Source organism: Rhinolophus sinicus, linkage group LG13 (genome assembly GCF_036562045.2).
Source record: "Rhinolophus sinicus isolate RSC01 linkage group LG13, ASM3656204v1, whole genome shotgun sequence".
In the NCBI taxonomy this organism is placed as follows: domain Eukaryota; kingdom Metazoa; phylum Chordata; class Mammalia; order Chiroptera; family Rhinolophidae; genus Rhinolophus; species Rhinolophus sinicus.
Window position 1 is genome coordinate 20170803 of NC_133762.1, and position 16261 is coordinate 20187063.

The window sequence follows — 16261 nt, forward strand, 5'->3', positions numbered from 1 at the left end:
GTCAGAAAAGAACAGTATTCTGGAAAGTTACATAAAATGTTAAAATCAAAGTTTTAGAAAACCATAAAAGCAGTCAAAGCACAAATCTCCTTGAAAACACCATTCCCCTTTGAAAACAATTCTGAAACATTTTGAAATGCATGCACCCACAATTCTGTACCTAACATTTTTCTTAATTACGCAAAAAAAAATAAGAAGCATTCAGTACTTACTACTGCTTCCATATCAGAAGTGTCACTTGGAGCAAACATAGACTGAACCATAAACTTGTGTTTACTTTTCTCATTGGGATCATAATCGAAAGGCTGTAACATCACTGAGAAAGAAAATATTTCATTAGGAGGGTCAGAGCTTGGTTACCAGCAGCCATATATTAACACTTGTAGTTTGGTTGTAAAGCAGTTTACCAGGGTTCTCTCATCTAAGACTCATGACGCCCTGGGGGAAGTGAGCAGGGCAAGATACCAGCAACTTCTCCACTTTTCAGGTCTCAAACCTGAGGGCCAGAAAAGCGAGGGGACTTGCCCAAGGTCACACAGCAGGGAGTGGCAGAGCGGGGACCCAGGTCTTCTGAGCCCCAGTCCTCGGATCACAGATGTCTCTCACGGACCTTATAGAACAGGTAAACCAGGCAAACACCATATGCCTGTTTTACTCAAGAAAACATCCCAACGATCTCTTCAGGGACTAAAGGAGAATAATCTGAGGCATGTAAGGAACTGTTTTTGTTTCTCTGTCCCATTTCCCAAATCAAGGTAAGGCTTAAAATACAATTTTGCCCATGAAATGTTATCAAGTTTTCACAATCAGCACACTCACAGCATGGAGAAAACGCCACCAGCTTACACCCCCCTTTTCTCCTGAAGAACCCAGAGAAACCTCACATAAAGGCCCCCCTTGGATGAGTCACACCCACCGCACTGAGTGAGGTGCCTTCCTGTTCTAACGGGCTTCTTAGGGACCCACCCGTTAAACGACGGCTGCTTTAAAATCCAGTATTTGCTACAGGCTTTGGCTACACCAGCCATCTACCTAGTTAAGTTCCCTGAGACCTAACATTTTTGCGTGTGGGAAAAGCCTCCTGTGGTCCTGACTGTGAAAAGAGCTAACGTGGACTGAGCGTTTCCCATGTACCAGAAACCAGAGGCCTGTCATGATCCCATTTAATCCCATTTAAGGGGTAGGAACTGTTGCAGGTGCACTTTGGATGCCATTTCCAGATGAAAAAACGGAAGCACAGAAAGGTTAACTGCCGTGCTCGCGGTCACAGCCCGGAGCAGGAGCAGCGCTCCAACGCGCGGTCTGCCGAGGAGCCCTGCTCACAGCCCCGAGGGCTCACACGGGGCCCTGACAGTGTCAGGCTGCCCTCCTGCACCTGCCAGGCTCCCACACCTGCCTCTGACCCCCATCCGGGCTTCCCAGGCCCTCCCCTGCAGCCGCACAACCCATTCCCCCACAGCAGGCGGACGGGCAGGTATCCTAAGCCGTAGTTTACAAAGGAAGACTCCGGAGCTCAACAAAGTGAAGTGACTTGCTCAGGGTCACAATGTTAGGAAGAGAAAGAGAGAGAAAGAGCCACGCGCGGCCCAGCGGCCCTCCTGCCCCACCAGTCACTCCCACAGGAAATGGGTTCACATCTCACGTCCCAGGCCCACCGTCACATCTCTTCTAGAACCACACATGATGGAGAGTAAAAATACAAATATCCCCCATCCATCTAGGGGTGCAGGGCTCCTTTCAATCTTGGGGACAGAGGAAGTCTATTAAAATCTAACAGCACCTCAGATTTCAATGCTCCAGTGTCTGCCATCACCAGGCAGCTCAGCTGCCCACATCACCCATCTGAATGCTCTGAGCTACAGGGGTCCCTGCTGGGAGGCTTCTTCAGGACATAAATTAATTAATGAAACCTTTTTAAGACTCGGGGCTTGTATACACACGACACCGAGTCTAGCTACCAATAAAGATTACTAAAATTGGGATGTTTGGGCTAAGTACCCAAAATCCACTGTGAACGTCCGCAGAGAGAAGACAAGGTCCATTGAAAACACAGGGCCACTCCACTTGGAATTTATTTTTGCAGGTGCAAAGGCCTTGCTGGCAGCTCTGGACCCGGAATGCAGATAACTCTTCCTCTGGCACCAGAGTTGGCAAGGGCACTCCCACAGACAGACCTGGAACATGACACACCTGGACTGGACACATGGCCTCAGCAGCAGATCAAAACCATGAACTCTTCTTCTGAAAGCTAACTCCCACAGTGTTGCAGTGAGGAAGGTAACACGCCATGAACTAAGGAGCCAATAAGTCTTCACGGAGGGCACAGCTCGAGTAGCAAAAATGACCTCATCCTTGAGACTCTTCCAAGCTGTGAAAGGCCCTGAGAGCTGAGGCAGAACCAGGATTATCTGTGAAGGGCCCTGATGTGCAGGAAACGAGAGCAACAAGAAGGTACTACTCATTGCCAGCGAAGTTGGCTCTTTAGCTCAAACCACACTGGGTCAGACAGAGAGTTGATGGGTGTAGAGAACCTAAGATCTCCCCACACAAACAGCCCAGGAAGCTCTGCTGCCCCCTTCCCACTCTTCTCCCCTCCGCAAGGCAGTGCAAGTGAGAAAGGGCAGCAAGACACGTCTGCCTGGCTAGAGCCTGCATCTCCAGGAGGAAAGGAAAATGGCCCTCCCCAGCACCTACTATGCGCTAGGCACCACAGAAGGCACACGTCATTAGTTCTCCCAGTTAGTCCCCACACCAATCCATCAAAGAAGCCCACGTCTTCCTTCTCCAGATGAGAAGACCAGGCTTCGAAAGGCTACTGGTCCCCCTAAGGCCCCATGGCCGGCACATTCAAATGGAGCCAGTCTGCACTCCATACTGGTTTTGCTTCCAGACTCAGAAGTCCACACCGCAGGTTCTCAAAGCGTCATCCGCAAACCCCGAGGGACCCCCATCAGGTGGTCCATTAAGTCAAAACTGCGGTCCCGACAACGCCAAGACTCTCCACGCCTCTTCTGCTGTGTTGGCACTCAGTGACGCTGGCGTCGGGCTGTGGGTCAAACTGCTCCCGGCGAGCACGGCCCGGGCAGGGGCACTGCAGTGCTCGTGTCTTTGCCACACACTCAGTTTTTTAAAAAAGGTTGGTTTCACTTAGGAATATCCTAGATGAAGCAATAAAATCAATTATTTTACTGAATTTCAACATGTGACAACACTCCACAGAGTGAAACGGGAAGTACACATAAAGCACTTCTACTGTCTTAGGAAAAGCACCTGTGCAATTGTTTGTCTTACAAGCTGCACTTGACACTTCGTCACGGAACACCACTGACTTGCAAGAGCCACCAACAGAAAAACTGTGGTTGTTCAGACCCAGGTATGTGGCAGCTGTTTTCTTAAAAAATGAACGAAATGTCTATCAATTCAAGGACCACAGCTTGTTCCTTGGCCGATGATTAAATCCGGGCTTTCAAGCAAAAATTAGACTCTTGGAAAACACATATCTGCCACCAAGAGCTTCACAGTTTCCCAAACACTTAAAGACTTTTCCAATGAGAGCAATGGAAATTGTAACAAATGTGAATTTTTGATATTGTGTAATGAAGTATGTCAACATTTGGGAGACCTGTATAACGCAGCTAACAAAATATTACAAAATCCATTCAAAGTGCAAGAGACACCAACGCATTTTAGTGAAACAAAGTTCAAGCAGTTCATTGACATGGTTCCAGAGTCCGCATCACACTAAACTTTCAGGCAGTGCCACCTGTCGAGTTTTGGTGTAGTATCAAAGAATACTGTCCATAACTATCTGAAAAGGCTACGAAAAACACTCTCTCCTTCTCCAAATACGTGGCCTGTGGTAAAGGTGGTTTTCCTTTACACAGATTCACCAAAACAACGCCTGATAGCAGACTAAGTGCAAAGGCAGACAGGAGAATCCAGCCCATCTTCCAGCTAGCCACACATCAGAGAGATTTGCAAAACATGTCAAACAACACATCTCACTACATTTTTTTGAAAAGTTATTTTTCATTAAAAAATGTTCCTGCTAGCATGTAATTGACTTATTAATGTGATTATAAAATGAATACTTTCTGAATTGCTCAGTTTAATTTGCAATATGATAAAATATTGATACAACCCACAAACAAAAGTGTTCTTTGGGTCTTCAATCGTAAGAGTGTAAGGCTCCTGAGACCACAGGTCGGGGTGTGTGATGCTCCACCAAGCTGCCTGGCACGCCCGTGCGGGAGGAAGACGATCCGGATACGTAATTCAAGCGAAGGCACTGGCAGCTTTGTGCAGTGCCCTGCTTATGAGAAACTGCAGTTTAAGAGAAAAAGCAGTTTCACACAAACCACGCCTCGGGTTCTGGTGTGCATCGGGGCCTCCCGTGGAATCGGAAGCACGTATGTCCCTTCCAGGAAGAGGACTGGGGCTCCCTGCGCCCTTCTAACCAGCCTACCTTGTAACTGCTTGCTTCGCCTCTGTGGGGGAACTGTCGGAGGTCGACGACAGCCCTGGACCTTACAGACGTGCTCAGCACAACTCCGGCCCAGACCACCCTGCCTGCCAAGTCACCACAGCGTGGACGTGGAAGAACTGAGAAAAGGTGACCTTACATTTAGACCTTCGAGGAAGACAGGCACGTCAGCGCACAAAGAAGTGGGCGACGGTGGAAACCAGTCACCTTCAGGGAGCACTAGAGACAGCCAGGGGCAGGTCAAATATTCTACTGCAAAGGGACGCACTCGTGAAACCTAAGCAAGGCGCCCAATGCACAGGTGAGGCTGGCGAGAGCTGAACACAGAACTGTGAGTGTCAGTCATGGCCTGCGGGGACTTCCAGAAGCTCAGGGGGCTAGGGGGACACTCGCCAACCCCCCAACAACTCTCCTTCCGCATTGAGCAGCAATTGGGAAAGAAGGTGCTGCCACCTCCCAGCTGGGCTCCTTTCCTTCTGGGCTCCCAAATCAGCGAGCGAGAGTGAGGACGTCAAGCGGCCACTGGGACCCTGCGAAGCTCCCAAACCCTCTCGTGCCTCCTGTTCCACAGGGCCCCCGGCTCACGTCAACATTTTGTATTTCGGCCGGCCCGGTGGCTCAGGCGGTTGGAGCTCTGGTCTCCTAATTCCAAAGGCTGCTGGTTCGATTCCCACATGGGCCAGTGGGCTCTCAACCACAAGGTTGCCAGTTCAATTCCTCGAGTCCCGCAAGGGACGGTGGGCTCCGCCCCCTGTAACTAAGATTGAACACGGCACCTTGAGCTGAGCTGCCGCTGAGCTCCCGATGGCTCGGTTGGTTGGAGCGCGTCCTCTCAACCACAAGTTTGCCGGTTCGACTCCCACAAGGGATGGTGGGCTGCACCCCCTACAACTAGAAAACAGCAACTGGACCTGGAGCTGAGCTGCGCCCTCCACAACTAATCCTGAAAGGACAACAACTTGACTTGGGAAAAAGGCCTGGAAGTACACACTGTTCCCCAATAAAGTCCTGTTCCCCTTCCCCAATAAAAATCTTAAAAAAAAAAAAAAAGTTTGTATTTCTCAGCTACGATCATTTCATGTCAAATTCAATTTGCTATACCCTATTAGCTGGAACTTTATGAGAACATGACAGAATAAATGTTGTTAATCGTTTGTTCTTTCAGCTCCACACATGCAAATTGTGACAAAAATTATGTACTTTTTCCATGACAGGCTATAAAAGAGCTTCCCCATTAACTTAATTTATTTCACTTGAATACCAGAGACACTGATGATAAAACTCTCTTAAATGAACCATCCATCCTACTTTTAAAATGTATCTGCTGATACTACATTAAAAAGAAGCCTGTAACCAGGAGACGGCCTGGAGCCCCGGTCACCACTCACCAACTTAACGCTTAGTGATACAAAGGCCGCTGTATTGGATCGCAAAGTGGGATCCTGTTAAGAAATGGCCTTTGGGGTCATAAAACACTGGATCAGTAAGACCAGACTTTCTTCAAAAGAGAAGAAATGCAGAATATATGCTACCTCTCTCTCCTCTCTCTCTCTCTCTCTCTCACATACACACACACACACACACACACACACACACACACACACGCAAAATGACGACTTGATTAAATGCAGCATAAAAGCTTCCGATGAGAACCCAAGCAAGTCACAGATCATTTTCATCTGCATCATAATGGTAACAGAGCTAATGAATAAAAGTCTAACAAGCACCACAGCACACGCTTTATTACTTTTTTTAATCTCAGAATCTTATCTTTCCAACGTCTCTCTCCTCATTTTCCATGACCACGACCTCAGCTCAGGCCTCTACTGACATCTAGATTCTCAAACGAGATCTTTCCACTTTCTTCCCCAACCCAGTTACCCTGCATAGGCCCTAGGACCCCTACACATTTAATATCCCCCTAAACACCTACTCACCAGCATGAGGTTCTTCAGATCAAAAACCTCCTCCCAAACGATGCGCTTCCCAGTTCCACTCTTCACAGCCTGGCTCTCCTCAGACGTCCTGGTGTGACCCCACAGCAGGCCCCCTGGCTTGTCCTACAGTGTGACACTTGCCGGCTACACCGCCACACCCAGGGGGTGTTCTCTTGTCATTACCGAAGTCTCCTCTTACCAAGGTGACCCCCCCTGGCATGTCCCTTTGGGTCCCCCTGCCCTACTCTCATCTCAATACACCACACCTCTCAAGCTTTAACCCAGTACTCTGACTCTGTAAGGAGGGGGCTTCAAGCGTCAGCGTGCATCAGAATCAGGTGGCAGGACGACACCCACAGAGTCTGGGCTGGGGTTAAGAACATGGATTTCTAACACGTCCCCAGCAGAAGCTGATGCAGAGACCGCACCTGGAGACTGCAGCTCCCACTGGGACGCTGTTTCACACCCTCATTCTTATTGCGGGACCTATTCTACCAGGGGCTGTTGCTTGATACTAAGACGCCTAAGCGCCTTCCTACATGGTGCGTCCTCTACCCAACAGACCGAGGCCAGGCCTTCAGGTTCTACTAGCTCTCATTCTGGGCACTAATCTGCAGGTTTTCATTGATTGATGGATGTGCACCTTCTTCTTTCTCTTCCAACAGCCAAAAGCGCTCCTGCATTACGCTCCCTCTAGAAAGCTCCTCGGGGTTCGGGGGAGCAGAGAGAGAGGAAACCCTCTTGAATCCTAAACCGCCAAGGCCCTCTCCTCTCCTACTTCCCAGAGCCACTCACTGTCCTCCCCATGGCTTCAGACAGGGTTTCTAACCTACCCTCTCGTCACCGCTGGCCTCATTCTCTCTTTCCCTTCATACAGCCTGTATGTCAAAACACTCTCCTCTACAGAACTGCACTTACGGTGTAATAATGAAACCATGCTCCACTGTTTTACACTCATCAAAGACAACCCAGAGCTCATGATCAGCTTAAGATAACTCGTGTTACCAGAACGAGGTAACGTAATTCTCACCTACAGCAAAGCAGCTCCACATTTTGATTAGACTGTGCGCCCTCATCATGAGTAAATGTATGCTCTCCTTCAGGATTCCAAACTGTTGGCTGCACCGCTTCCCTGGACCTCTGCCTACTCAGCGACCCACAAGTGGGACTGTGTGTGAGCCTGGTAGGTAGGTAGGTAATTCTATCTAGTTACAAATGAGTTCACACTGAGTTGTCTTTGTGTTCTCTACAGGGTTTTCCAGTTCCGTACAGCCCCTCTTAGATAATAAACTCCTCATAGTCTAGTTAATTTGTTTGTACAGAGACTGGTACAAACACACCCCATTGTCGCTGGAAGATGAAGTGCGCCATGTACAGGCACCGGCCAAAGGACAAAGCTCACTCACTCTTTTTCATAAATATCTCTTAAAATCGACATCTTTTCCCGGAACTCCAACATATGTCCTGCCTCCCCTCACACTTCCTCCTGAGATACAACGCAGTCTTTCCTGATCACTCGTGCTGCATGAACACTCATTCTACGCCATCTTAGTAAGACCTCCACGCCAGGTCTCCGGGATCTGGAGAAAGGTCTGCCCTGAGGCTTAAGTAACTCTAGGTCCTCGTGTGATTTCCAATTCTCCCTGCTTGTTCTCTGCGGTGTTCTGCCCAGTCCCGCACTGTGGCCGCCTCTCACAGCCCTTTCCCTTCTTCTGGTCTGTGACTGATTAACAGTGACTCTAAAGTAAGAGTAAACAGGAGAACCAAGACGGGGGCTCAAGCGTGTAAGTGTGAAAAGAACATTACGTGGGACGCCTCACAGTCCTGCTCAGCTTTCCCTCCTGAGTCACACTGTGGACTGGAAGTTACCTTTAGCTGCGTGGAGGGCACTGAATGACTTGATTAGTCCTGTTGAGCTTTGAAAACGTAAAGAATAAATAAATGGTGTCATACTCATAAAAAGTGAAACACACAATTCTTCTTAAATTTAAATATTACAGAAAACTTTTAAGAAATCTTTAAAAGCACCCTTAAGCTGAATTTTTGCTGGTAATTTCCTTTTTAAAAAAAAAAACACAAAAACAGCATCTCATGTGGTGAAAAAGATTAAAGACATCTTTTAAGTATGAATGTGAGTTGTTCTTACCTGAGAGTAATAAACCTGGTTCGTGGAAAACATTTATGAAAAGGTTTCACTTATCAGAGACTTCAGTTCCTAAGCAAATGATCAAACGAAGCTCGTTGCTGTGAAGATGCCCGAACGCCCCACATCGAGCTCTACACACCAGCACCTGCCAGGCACACGAACGCCCAGCTTCCTCCTCCAAGGGCAGTGCACTTACACTCTGGTGCAAGTCTCCTAAAAGCTGCAGCCCAAGGTGGGCTGGCCCAGGGCAAGCAAGCAGCTCCATTCAACTGAGTCAGCAAAATCTTAAAACGATTAATTATCAATTGCAATACTACATTAATTGACCAATTACATTAATTGACCAATGTTTCCATCCACCAAGAGTTGCCTATATTCATTGTCTCTCCTCAGGATTTTACTGGAAGAAATTTATGCTTTAAATGTGATTGAAATAAGTGCTGAAAAGGGCTGTATGTCAGGAATAAATACTGCTCCTTAATTCTTTGAATTTTAATTTAAAATACAGACTCAGACACTAGAAGACTGGTGTGTGTGTGTCTCTAATCCTTTTCCAGTTCCCCGGGTACTTAGTAAAGTTATCTGTACCTATATATTGGTATCTTTAATAACGCTTTCCAATGCCCCCAACACACAGATGTTTTGCATTTCTAATTTGCTTGGTACACAGGCAACCAATGTGCATAATTGAACTGCAAATGGAAGCGTGCTTGCTACTTTAGTGAAATTAGAATTCAGTGAAGGTTATAAAAATATTAAACTTAATATCATATTACAGGAAGCGTAAGTATTTTTGATGGGCCCATAATTTTACCACTTCACCTGCTGTATCCGCTGGCAAACATGGTTTGGAATATTAATGGAAAACTCCCTCATTACTAAACTGCAGTATTGAAAAAAATCCACAACCACTAACAGCTAACCACAAAGACATTTTCAGAAATTATCTACCTTAAAAATATTTTCCCACCAGACAGTTCAGAAAACAGATTTAATTTTGTAAAGCTAGAACAAATGGGGAGACCCCCCACTGCTTCAAACAATTCATTAATTCAAAAAGTTCTATTTTCCTTGCATTTAAAATCTCAGGGGGGAAAAAATCCAATCTCCTCTTCTCCAGTCTCCATTTAAGTGTGCCTATTTTGCTGAGGTCCAGACTTGAATGATTCAAAACCATTTCTAGCAGATGTTGTGGATCAGGGAGCAAGGGGCCAGAAGCATGGCACTGTGGGCCCTTTAACGCACACAGAACGCAATGCGCCCGGTGTCCCTCACCTACTGCACTGCCTGACTCACAGCCAGGACCCAGAGGGGACGCCCGTGAGCAGCAGGTAAGATGAGCACCTACGGAAAGGACAAGGACGAGAAAGAACTCAAATCACTGACCGAGTGACCAGATCCCAAAACATCCTTTTGGTAAGTCCCCACATTTTCACTTACTGACACAAGAAGTTTAGTTATGCCAGTTTCCAACTGTTACTTTTACCACCTAAGTTTATAAAATGGAGTTGTTGGGTTTTTTTAGGGACCCGATATGTGGTTTGCCATCTTCTGAAGAAAATAACATGAAAGGTCAGAGTCTGGACTTTCGACAAATCACGTCAGGTCCCTCGAATATAAGGTTAATCTAAAAGCTGAGAAGAGCTTCACAGGGTGTGTCTGAAAGACACGTGACAGCTGGAAAGTCTTGCTCCCACATGTTGTGAGCCTTCAAAACCTCAGTCCCTCTGGCCGGCTCCATGGGTGGGCACCATCCTCCGCACCCCTTCTCTCCCTGCCCACCCTCCCACCCCCCACCCCCGGTCAGAGAATGATTTATAACCTTCCCTAATAGCTGGCACATCCCAAGGGGTTTCCGAAATGGGAGAGAAATCATGTACTCGTCATGTCCTTTTCAGGTGACATTCTGTGTGGTAGGCAGGGCAACGTTAGCAGTATTTTTAGATTCAACGGCCACATTTTTATAGATTATATCTCACAATTTACCAGCTGCTTTTCACTATAAAACAAATGCATGTTATAGAAAGAAGAAAAAGCACAAATTTCTTCTTAAAATTAGAAAAAGTCGATAAATTAATGAACTATATGAAAGCAGTTTCTTTCTAAAAAGGCAATTCAAATACGTATAGTCCACCTTCAACAAAAACCAGCCAGTTTACGTCAAAGCTAGTGGACGAAGAATGCAATCCCTGTCTTGTAACATGTTTTCCGTTGCACCAGCATCAGTAAACACTTTGTGATGTAGAGACAATTCTCTCCATTTTACAAATGAGAAAACCAGAACCTAGAGAGGTTACTGGGTTGGCCACAGACCAGCCAACAAGTGAAATGGCAGGGCTGAGCTTTCTTCCTGTTCAGGTTTCCAGACCCCAAACCTAGCGGTCTTTGAAGACAGCGGATGAGACCCGCTGGCCACGCGCACACCTGGGGAGAAGGCAGGCTGGCCTGCGGACAACCCGCAATGCCAATCTGCTGGTGTCCTCCTCTTCCTGAGCATATTCTCGCCCAAAGGACCCTGAGAATGCTATGGACTCACCGAGATGTCATGATGCAGCTGCATTTTAAGAGCACCCTTGGACAAGCGCAGTGCTTCTGAGCTGATACGAATGTCTATAAATGTTACCACGGCCCCTCAGCACATAAAACTGCAACAAACGGGTGCCAGCCTCCTTTGCCAACCGGGGAGGCAGTGCTGGAAAGGCAATGATATGTGGCTTCACCGGGGTACACCTCAAGCACTGAGATAAACACACGCCAACGGAAAACAAAGCAGCCCTTTTTGATGTGCAAACATGATCTCTCATCTAGGAGGACGGTCTGAAGACACAGGGACATTTCACTCTCTGATTGCTCTCCCCCCAAGTACACGCCCCGTTGAGAGCCCTGGTACTTCATGCTCTGCCTCTGTCTGTACGTGGGCCAGCCCAACACTGCCAACGCAGGCTGGAGGGAAGACACCTGGCTCCAAGGCCAGCGCCGCCCTGATCACCAGGGGACACGGAAGACCACGCCCACACTCCGTGCCTTACCTTCTTACCTGGGAAAGGAGGCCACAGCCACAACACGTGGTCTCCCTTAAGTGGTAATCATCAATCAAAACAAATGCCCAGGGATAGTTTTTACTTTAGAAAATATTTCTATGATAGACAGGGATGAATCTTTCTAAAAGAGGTAGACACAGACAGACAGACAGACAGACACACACACACATCTAATATCAGAACAGAAAGCACATCTACACTGTACAACTGCCTGTTGAATCTATTTTAGTCAGAAAACCATGCGGCTGCTCCCACATTTACTGTGAAAATTGGTAATTCTCATTTACTGACAACCTTGCTCAAATTTGATATGGACAAGGAAATCGAGAGGGAAAAAATCAATCAAAGAGAATAAAAGGTTTCAGCTGCCCTTGATTTCAATGGAAAAAGGGAAACCCATGTGTTTTTAAACCCTGTGCACCCAAGGGATACAGAAACACCGGGTCCCTTCCGTTCTCCAGGCTGCTGCAGTTCAGAGTCTGGCTGCAGAGCCAGGAAGAAGAAGCCACAGCTTGGCTCTGTCACTTGCTAGCTTTGGGAGCCTACGGCCACTGGTCTCCTCCTAACGATACACTCCTCACCGGGCACACCACAGAAATTACATAAGCTAACACGTGTGCAGGCCCAGCACCCAGGAGACCCCCAGTAAACGTTGGTTTCTACCCTCCTGACTTCTCCTGGATAATAAGCCAATTCAAGAATCCAGACTGGGTCTTACAGCCTCAGAGACAAGTGCACAGAGGGCTAGCAGGTGTAGGCGCGCCATAATGAGAGAGACCAGTGGATGTAGGGAATAAGAGTTTGCAGAAATGATCAGATAATGAAACACCTTATATCTTTCCAAAGAAGTGAATCATTTTCTTTTAGGTATCAAGTGAATAGCCAAATGTATAGCAATCAAAATCTGTGATGGAAAAAGCCAGCCAGGTACTCATTTCAAATGAGTAGTAGCTTCTAATGATGCAGAACCCTCTGTGACACTCTCCTGATACTTACAGGATAAACACCCACGCCCCCAGAGCTCCTCCACAAACACAAAGGCATTCTTGAATCCAGAAGTTGTAATGAGCTACAAGTTTGTTCCATTTCTAAAATACTTTTAAACTCACACCCACCACTTACACCACCTTAATTCTGAAATCCCATTCTCAATTTGGGTACTTTACCAGCATCTTTGCAAAAGTTGGACTCTGGAAAATATATGCACTCTCAGACAGAAGGGGGAAAACCCATCAGACAGGCAAAAACTTACACCCTTGAATATATTCCAATTTCCTCAGCCCTCATCTCCCTTAGCTTTTCACAATCAGTAAAGTCAGTTACCAATCACTGGAAATGACATGAGCTTAATGTCAGAAATCATTAGCTTAAATAAGAAAATAACTCCATTTAGCTTTCTCCCACAAAGTAAAATTAAGTTTGTTTAGCCCTTTTTTATTTATTGCCAAAGGGCAGATTTAACTTCAAGGGAGTGAAAACCAGACTCATTCTCAAGTACAGTCTGAAGTTACCACTTTCATTTTGCTCTAAACACTGATGCACAAAGGCTGTAAGCGTGAAAGCAAAGAGGTATTACTTCTAGAAAACCAGCAGGTGCGTGGGCCCACTGAGCGTGGAGGGCTGGGGGGAGGTCTACAGCTTCTCTGGCTACCCTGCAAGCACAGGCTTTAGGACAAACCCCCCCCGCCCCCCCGGCTCGGGGCCTTCCTGCCCTGCTCCCAGCCCCCGAGCCCCAGCTCTCAGCCCCCGAGCCCCAGCTCTCAGCCCCCGAGCCCCAGCTCTCAGCCCCTCTTCTCAGCACTTACCGGAGACATTGATGGCAGCCCCTGCATCGATGACCCCGCTGTTGGGCCTCACGCAGTACCTACGCGGTGCCGTGGTCTTCACTTTAAAGCACACGTTGCGGTCTGTCGGGTTGCCAAGCTTCAGGTTGGTGGTGACAACGTCCGTGAAGGGACCTGTGGGAGGACGGAGACTGATTGGGGATCTCGTGAGGCAAGTAGAGAAGGCTGACTTGTGGTCTGGGGGTCGGGAGGGAGATGGAATATGCTTCAAGGAAGATTCAAGATCCACCACTATCTCACTATCATGAATAAAAGAGAGAAGAGCTGAGGTTAATGCACTAACAGCAACAGTAAAATTCCCCATGTTCTCACCATGCCACCAGGCACCTAGGAAGTGTTCTAACACCAGTATCTCATGGAAACCTCACAATTTTGTGATTAGCGCTGTTTCACAGGTGAGAAAACTGAGCTCAGGCAGACACGTTACTTGTCTGAGTTTTCATACTAGTTAGTGGTAGTTAGGCTCTGTAACCGACAGCCTGAATCGAAGGCCAGTTCTTAACCCCCGCTAAATGCTGATTTCACAGTAACAAGACTCAATCTAACGGGGGGACGTGAAGGACGAGACATGGGCCCAACACGATTATCAACGGCAGAGTGTGCCGACAGTGGCACATGTAAGAAATAAGAAAGACTGAGGTCTTCGTGGCCCAGAAACACAGAAAAGTGCTGCTGCCAGAGAAGTCGGTCTCATCCTAGGTTCCCGCAAGTTCATAGCCCTGCTGGGTAGCCCACACCTGAAACGTCACACTCAGCTTTAACTACCCAGGCTGCTGGGAAGACGGAAACAAAGCTCGGTGCCCTGAGGGTATAGTTTATTATTGTTATTTATTCATTTTCTATTTTATTAGATTTTTTAATTAAAAAAGTAAAGCATGCCTCTTAAAATAAGCCAACAATAAAAGATGTATAAAGAGGAAGTTAATAAGCTTTCCCTTGTCCCCTGCGGTAACAATATGGGACAGCTTTCCACATCATCTATGCTTATACAAACAGTTCGTACATAACATGTACAGGGAGGGGGCGTCACAAAAATGGGACCATACTATTCACATTACTGGAAACTTGTTTTTCCATTACCAATCTACCAAGGACACCTGACTACTGGGTTTATTAAGGAGTCAGGTGGGAGGGTTGAACTAGCAAGATCTCTTAGATCTTTTTCAAATTTACATCTTTGCACCATGTAAATCACTATCTTTGTGTTTCCTCCAAGCAAGCTCCTGACTCCTATCTTTACTTTTACAAGGAAGCAGGACACAGGGTGGGGAGGTGTACATGTCTGTGCACGCATGTTCACATACTAAGAAACACATAATGTTGCTTCATCCGTTCCCTAAGACCCAACCAACAAAGACATTCTACTCTATGACTTGAAAACTTTTCCACGAGACTCCAAGCTCCTGAGGACAGGGAGGACACCTTCCAGCTTCTGTATCTCCAGCACTATGCCTGGCATCTAGAAAAGGTCTCAGAGGGGAGCAGGGAAAGACGGAGAGGGAGAGAGACTGACTGATTCATTCACTAAGGAGGAAACTACCTCATAGATTACCACCAGCGAAAGGAAAATCTCAGGCTGCTTTCTGTCCTCTAGAGGTGCTCTGGGTATGAACAATCCATCTGATATGGGTTTAACTTAAACATAAATTAAGAAATCAATAATGGTGGAAAGGAAAAAAGGAAAAGAAAGTCAACTCCAAAATCAAATAAACTACAGCCAGTTCTACTACAAAGCTTATTTTGAAACTGTAAATTTGTTCCCATGTGATTGATGTGCATATTAGGGGGACAATCTGAGCACAAAACGAATTTCACATTTGCTTATGCGTGATTTTGTCTGCAAGAAATGCTAGGTGAACACAGAAAACTGCATCCTGCTGAAGCGTGCCGCACAGAAATACACAAAACACACACCTACAACACACCTCAACCACCTACAGCTACCTCAGTCCGCCTTGCGGGTTAGGAGCCATGCTCATCTCGCCTGCTCTTACAACTTTCCCGTGGATTTCACGTAACCCTCCTTCCTTCCCTTCAGGGTAACTCACAAACTGCAACTCTCCCGGACGCCCACTTTAGAGGCAAACGTCAGGTCTTTTCCAAGCTAAAGTGCTACATTTAGCTGCAGTATTTATGTCTGTCCTACCTATTTAATGTGTGTAAAACTGCTACTGTTTTATTAGTTGCCTATCTTTGTGTGTGTGTGTCCAACAAAGCTTTTGAGTGCTGTGCACCTAACTTCGTTTCCCCTCGTAAGTCCTGTGGTTTTTATTGTGCTGTTTTGTGTAGGATGGTGCTTTTTAGGAATGCACATGTCGCATTAACACAAAACCGACTATACTCCCAGATCATCGAGGGTTTGGGGGTGACTTACATGAAAGCTGTTCATGACACCTTCGGGAATGAAAAGCCAAAGGTCATTCTCCACCTGCCTCCCTTTCCAGTAAGTGCTGCCTTTGGCGCTCTGGGGGTCAGGCTGGCAGCTGCAGCCGGCCGCGGGACACGCGGTCCTTGGCAGTGCATGCCACCTACTGACTCCAGCACAAACAGGCCCGTCTCTATCCTCTAAAGCATCTCCTCACTGAGAACTACACACTTATGCCAGAGGGCAGGGGCGCTGTGGCCCAAGAGGATTTTCTGCTCCAGGGAAGGGAAGCCAGATGCTGACAAGGCTCCATCCCTGTATCAAGTGTGTGGCATTAGGGAGAAACAGGACACTTGGAGCTGAGGCCGGGTTTGGGGGAGGATGGAGGCAGCAGCTCTCTGCGCCGCTCCCTTTCCACGCTCCAGTGCAGCAGTCTGATGCATAA

General features: G+C 47.1%; 1 protein-coding gene across 2 annotated transcripts in view; it reads right to left on the reverse strand.

The window, feature by feature from the left end:
* VAPB (VAMP associated protein B and C) overlaps positions 1 to 16261 on the reverse strand; it is a 48667-nt gene that overhangs the window by 9211 nt on the left and 23195 nt on the right. For both annotated transcript variants that reach the window (XR_012491415.1, XM_074318129.1), the window contains exons 2-3: positions 13413 to 13565; positions 213 to 316 (exon numbers count right to left, since the gene is read on the reverse strand). Coding sequence is in view for 1 of the 2 variants with exons in the window: in XM_074318129.1 (XP_074174230.1) it covers positions 213 to 316; positions 13413 to 13565 (257 nt within the window). In the remaining variant the exon portion in view is untranslated. The remainder of the gene's footprint in view (positions 1 to 212; positions 317 to 13412; positions 13566 to 16261) is intronic.